This window comes from Histoplasma capsulatum, genomic scaffold (genome assembly GCF_000149585.1).
Source record: "Histoplasma capsulatum NAm1 scaffold_4 genomic scaffold, whole genome shotgun sequence".
NCBI lineage: Eukaryota > Fungi > Ascomycota > Eurotiomycetes > Onygenales > Ajellomycetaceae > Histoplasma > Histoplasma mississippiense.
Window position 1 is genome coordinate 2,430,831 of NW_001813979.1, and position 6,040 is coordinate 2,436,870.

Consider the following 6,040-nt stretch of genomic DNA (forward strand, 5'->3'; position numbering starts at 1 on the left):
GGGATAATTATAAACAAGGATTACCCTATATAAAACCAAGAGGCCCGATTATAAAAAGGATAACATAAAAGTCCCCAAATAAGATAATAGATAAATATAAAGATTATAAGCTTGCATTTCTTTTGTCCTTTGTTCTCGGTTCATATGGCACCTCCCCATCCCCCCAAGTTGAAAGGGTTTCCCAGTTTGCTTGGGGTATTGAATGTGCAGGGTTCTAATTATAGCATTACAGCCAAATTTGAATTTCGACAAATATGGACTTACTTCCTTTCATTCAGATTTAATGAATCCAATTTCTTCTCGGTGGTGATTTAGTATTAGGACACTTTCGTATTCTCATTTAGCATAAATGATCGGATCGGGTGCCTGAGTGGAAAAGTGCGTCAAAATGGTGAGGGCCAAGGTTTCGAATAGCAAATCATGGCCATGTATTCGGATCGCGTGGCAGAGTTCGATCGTGAATCAAAATGGCGTGCCACGGTTTCAGATCGCAGATTGTGGCCCAAGCATGCAAGCGCCGCGACAAAGCGACTAGTCACATCCGACAGAAGTACACCTTTAAAAAGCGACTTTTGGCTCAATGAAGCACAACACTCGCTCGTAGCTATAAATTGAGACCTCTCCCCATAATATCAAGTGATAATAATCAAGTCCCAGATCATTCATCTACACTGGAATTAAATGCTACACCATGCAAACATCAGACTCAAAGCGTGTCAAGAAGCCATGGACTGTGCACAGTAGCCTCGTGCAGATGCGTTATCGACGGAAAGGCACGCTGCAGCGTATGCTGCGTAGCTATTTCAATGACTGTCGCTGCAAAGGCGTCTACCTCCTCATCCATGAAGACAATCGGTACTTTACAATTAATTTTAACAAGTCTGATGCTTCGAACAGCCACTTTCCACCACCAGACAGAGATATAGTAAGTGCCATGCGTACAGCCCTGGAAAGACGTAGCTCTTACAGAAACAGGAGAAGCATTATCCACCTCCATCTCGAACAACGTGCGAGAACTACATGAAATATCAGAAGTCTAGAGCAGGGAAGAAGGGAAAGCAAGAGAAACTTGAGGAGAAGCAAGAATAGAATGTTGTAAATTAGGGTTAATTTGAAATCATCACTAAGCTCTTTTTGGAAAGTATACCTAGTCGAAGTTTTATTGGCTGCTTTCACAAGTATGTGTCATGATGGAGCCGCCGAATCTACATTATAAATTTACACTCTCAAAGTCATAGCGCTTGCTGAACCCTGAAATCATGACTTCTTTCAAGAACCAATAAGATTTCAAGTATTCTGGTCTTTCACCTCAAGGATTGTCAATATCAGTGGCCTTTCACTTAAAAAATATGACTTTCCCCATGGGCATTGTTTCTGTGGCCTTTCCACTCAGCATCGTGTCATCCCCTGATGGGTGTTGGCTCCCTATGTACTTTTAATTTTGTGGCCTTTTCCACTGAGATTATGGCCCTCCTCAAGGGATTTTACTATGGTGGCTAATAGTTCAAAACTGTGGCATTCCCTAAGGATGTTGACACCACATGGGATTCTATTTTTGTTGCCTTTTCACTCAGAATTCCGGCACTCCTCAAGGAGCTTACTTCCCCAAAGGGCTCACTTCCCCAAGGATTCCGACTCCACATGGGACTCACTTCCTCAAGGAGCTCACCTCCTCAGGGATGCTGACACCGCATGGGATTCTATCTTTGTTGCCTGTTCACTCAAAATTCTGACACTCCCCCAAGGGGCTTACTTCCCTAGGGATGCTGACACCGCATGGGATTTCAGTTTTTGTTGCCTTTTCACTCAGAATTCCGGCGCTCCTCAAGGAGCTTACTTCCCCAGGGATGCCGACACCATATGGGATTCCATCATTACTGCCTTTTCATGCAAGATTGTGACACTCCCTGAGGGTTCGCCTTCATCGGCATTCTTGCAAATTCCCTAGCTGCCATAGGGGAAGTATAGTTTTGGTCGTGGGCCACACTTCACTGACTCCCGGGGGTGAACCATATTAGGGCGTTCCCGGCAGATGGGCGACATGGCAACAGGTCGACAATGCAAGAGAAGGCACATGAATAAATGACTGTGTATTATAATATCAAATAAAGAAATGAGTGGTTTGAGATCCCATCTTCCATCACTTGCGTGTTGATGGTCGAGGGCGTAATGTGCTCAGACGTTCTTTCGCTGCATCTCCTTCAACCGTCCTCTTTTGTTTCTCCTCCTGCTTCCGCAGCCGGAGCCTCGCATTTCAGGGAGGCAGTTGTCTGGGAGATATGTTTCCACCACATAAAGCACACGGTGAACATATTTATTATTTCGCCATACTTTATCTCCAACATGACAAATCTTAAGGCTCTTTTCAACGTGCTGCGCCTCATACCAATAGGGAAGATTCTTCAATTCATCATGGGCCAACGGTTCTGTCGTAGCCCCAGAATCCGAGATATTGTCTCTGCCGTCGGGTTCGATACCACCAGGAGGCTGAGGCCGGTTATTTGAGGCCCTGTCAACAGACAGCCGCTCGGGCGGGACGTTAAGGGGAGCTGCAGTCTTAGATGAGAAATCGAGGTCGAAGGACAGAGATAGGGTGTCATTAAACCCTTACCTGAGGCATAGGTTTGGAAGGGCGTCTTCTCGAGAAAGTCACCCAACACCGCGCAATAAGCTGGAAGAGTGGATTGCTGCGCACCGGACGACAAAAGTTGACTGGGTAGTGGTGGAGGGCCCTCGGTTCCTTGTCTATCCATGCTGAGGATGTGCAGAGATGCAGAGGAGGAAGTGAATACTTGAAGCAAGACGGGCGACTATTTGAAGCAGGTAAAAGATTTGGAGAAGGGCGAAGGCTGAATTCAAATGAGAGGGGAAGAGCCTTTTATAGCCCTTTATACCTCAACCTCATGTTGGTTGGACTGGCTGCACTGTCTGTCAGCAATCCCTTCCACCTGGTCCTTACTTCCTGGAGGGAACGCCAGGGCGGGCTGACCCGATACCCATCTCGCTACGCCCTCTCGCAAAAAGAGCACAGGGGTGAAGTCAGGGATGCTTCTGCACTGGTTCACGCGCAGATGATTGGCTGCGGGTGTAGTTCCGTCTTTCCATTACATGCCAGCCCCATGTCCCACGCTTATCGACTGGAGGAGAGGATCGAACAGTTTGCCGGTTGAACTTCCTGGCGTATCAGGAGGGTTGGGGAAAGGTTTGACTGGTATGAATGCTGATTCAATGCGGGGGAATCCCTTTCAACTGGTCGATGTTGGCTGGATGAGAGCCCAAGTTTGCTTGATCTGACGCCCACCTTGCTGCGCCCTTTGGAGAAACCGGAATGAATGATAGGGCCAGAGGATGAGCTGCATTTTGCATTTTCCTTCAATTTGCTTTCGCGTATAAAGCCCCTATTGGATTGCCAAACCGCACTCGTGGGGGTGTGTATCACAAAATTATAAGCCTCGATGCAGGTCGCGCCTCGGATATTGCTTCATGTTGGTGTTTTCGCTTAGAGTCGAGACATCCATGAGCTCGAGCACAGAGGCGAAGCCAGGCGCACTTTTTGACTGGCACACATGGTTGGGTGAAGTTCGGCCGTCCTCAGGCATGCCACCCCCGTGCTCCTTGTCCCCGGGTTTAGCGGTTTGTCGATTCGACTTCCTGGCGCATGGCCAGGGGGAAAAGGGGGGGCTGAATAGGTTGACTGGCTGATATTCACTCGACGAGAGCCCATGTTGGCATGGGGGTGGTGGCCAGGAGCACTTCTGCGTTGGTCCACCCATCAATGCAACATTCCCCGGTTCGGCGGCTTCTTCGGTGTGGATGATTGGCGATCCACACAAGACGCATCTCAGCTACTATTTTTCCTACCCTCCTCAATTAGCCTCGACCTATTTTTGTTCGCAGGCGGGGGTTGAACGTGGGACATATATAAAGACGTCAAGGGCCTCCTGGATCGAGATCGAGGGGAGAAAAGCATCCCATCATCTCGTCTCGCAACATGGCTACCTTCACGTACAATATCACCTCCCCTGGACCTGCCGACGGTTCTCCCTCGCCTCAGCTGCACACAGTGCGCCTCCTGGAAGCGTACACTCCTGATCCTTGGTCAGACGAAGAGCCCCAGCACCTCCTTCCAATGCCCATACCCATGCCCGTGCCCCTCTTCTCTGCGTCCGGCGACCTCTCTAAGGATGCAGCAAGTGAGGTATTTGCTGATTTTTCTGCCCTGCCATCCACCGTCTCTGGTCTCGATGAGATTAACTGGAACGAATGGATCCTGTTCGACTCGTCCCCCGTCGATGCTACCCCACCATCACTCCAACTGTCGGATATTTCCGACGACCCCATCGAGGAGGCTCACCCAAGCCAAAGTGACGTTGCCGATGACCCACCCAATCGACGAGAGCCAACCCCTCCCCTGGCCTCAGACAATCGCGAAGGCAACACATTGAAGGAGCCGTTGAATTACTCCGATAGTTCCATCGAGGCTGACCCACGCCCGGGCGAGGAGCTCTATGTCCAAGTCCACCGATCAGAGCAGATTATCCCCCTGGTGTCCGGCCGTTGGGAAGGCGATGCGTTGGGGGAGACGCTGGATAATCTGGAATACATTATTTTGCCCCTTTCTCAGGTGAAGATTCTGAAGCTGGTGTATAAGCGAGACGGGGATGAGATGTACCAGATAGTAGGATGGATAGATTTACAAGAAACACGCGGATATGGCACACAAGGAAAGTGGTGGAAGTGCTTGGTTTCTGCTGGTAAGCCTCAGTACCTGCTCTGTGAAAAACATTTCTCACACCTCACTCACTCTCGCAGAAGACCCAATCATCATCGATGAGCCAATGAGTCCCAACCTGCCTAATGACTCTGATCAGTTTGTCGCCATTCCATCCCTTCAACGAAATATAGGGCGAGTTCCGGGGGGTTACGAGGTGTATGCCAAGATGACATTGGACGATTTGCAGGAGCATGGAGGGTTGGAACTGTTGGCAGCTTACTGGAATAACGAATGTCGTCGAACGAGGTCACGTGGATTATGTCAGCATTGATTCAAGGTGGCCCAATTTCACGAAACCTTTCTATTTCTAGTTAGTTAGCTGCTTGGATTTGTGTAACAATTGCAGTCTTCATTCACTTCATTTTCTTCATTCTCCTCTTTCATTTTTTATGTTTGGTTTCTTCACTTTGTTTTACTTTACTATTTCTTCTTCATTATATTCTATCCTGGCCAGCACACACATTTCCAGAACTTGGAAATTCCACTTCAGATACTATTGCCTCAAAGAGAACGCCCAGACCTCTCTCCCTCCTGATGCTCACGAACCCGCTTGAAGAACATACTTTGACCTCAGCGATGTCGAACGCGAATCATGGCATGCAAAAGCATTCTACCTTTCTACTGCTGAGACGGCCGTCAGCCGTCTGGAGCGATCAAGGAAATTTGGATTGGATGCAGATTAAGAGCTGTGAAATAAATTTATAACTAGCTTTCATTCACCCCGTCAATACGTCATACAGGTCAACTGCAGAAGAAACTAAGAAAGAAAAAGTGGCAAAATGTTCAATTTATCAGACTCATCTCATATTTATCACCGCCACTAATATTGTAGCTTCGCTCCCATGATCCATACTCTCTTTTTCCAACATTCTTCTCCCGGAACCATTGGTCTTTTCAGTGTGCAAAGTAAATGCTCATACCTCCTCTTGTTCTCCTTGCTGTCACACAGGAAATATGGTCCAGCAGTTCAGGAACATCGCACCCAACTCTTGAGGACCATGGTTTCTGTGGATTCTGCTGATTGATGTTGTACAGCTCCTTCAGTTTTGAGCTTGCCACTTCTGGATCATTGAAGTTTCATGGTGATACCCAAGTAGGGTTGAAGCAACATAGATACTCATTTTCATCATGGATGTCGCAGTATCGACGTTCAATGGGGCCGTGGTAGTTCCATTTGTCATCGTATGTGTTTTCCATCGCCAAAGCTACACTGTCGGCAAGAGTAACTTCCGCATTGCCATCAGAGCAGGGAGCCACATCGTGGGT

The 6,040-nt window shown here is 48.1% G+C and overlaps 3 protein-coding genes across 3 annotated transcripts; 2 read left to right on the forward strand and 1 right to left on the reverse strand.

Annotated features, from left to right (window-relative positions):
- Positions 1 to 691: 691 nt before the first annotated feature.
- HCAG_04726 (predicted protein) lies at positions 692 to 1,089 on the forward strand (the record flags this gene model as incomplete). Its single annotated transcript, XM_001540836.1, has 2 exons — positions 692 to 925; positions 976 to 1,089. The coding sequence occupies 2 exons, from the start codon at positions 692 to 694 to the stop codon at positions 1,087 to 1,089; spliced, it is 348 nt and encodes a 115-aa protein (XP_001540886.1).
- A 1,086-nt stretch (positions 1,090 to 2,175) lies between these two features.
- Positions 2,176 to 2,753, reverse strand: HCAG_04727 (predicted protein; the record flags this gene model as incomplete). The annotated part of the gene is made up of 2 exons (XM_001540837.1): positions 2,176 to 2,549; positions 2,612 to 2,753. The coding sequence occupies 2 exons, from the start codon at positions 2,751 to 2,753 to the stop codon at positions 2,176 to 2,178; spliced, it is 516 nt and encodes a 171-aa protein (XP_001540887.1).
- Positions 2,754 to 3,991: 1,238 nt separating this feature from the next.
- On the forward strand, positions 3,992 to 5,457 carry HCAG_04728 (predicted protein; the record flags this gene model as incomplete). The annotated part of the gene is made up of 4 exons (XM_001540838.1): positions 3,992 to 4,754; positions 4,906 to 4,930; positions 4,962 to 5,084; positions 5,349 to 5,457. The coding sequence occupies 4 exons, from the start codon at positions 3,992 to 3,994 to the stop codon at positions 5,455 to 5,457; spliced, it is 1,020 nt and encodes a 339-aa protein (XP_001540888.1).
- Between the last annotated feature and the right edge of the window lie 583 nt (positions 5,458 to 6,040).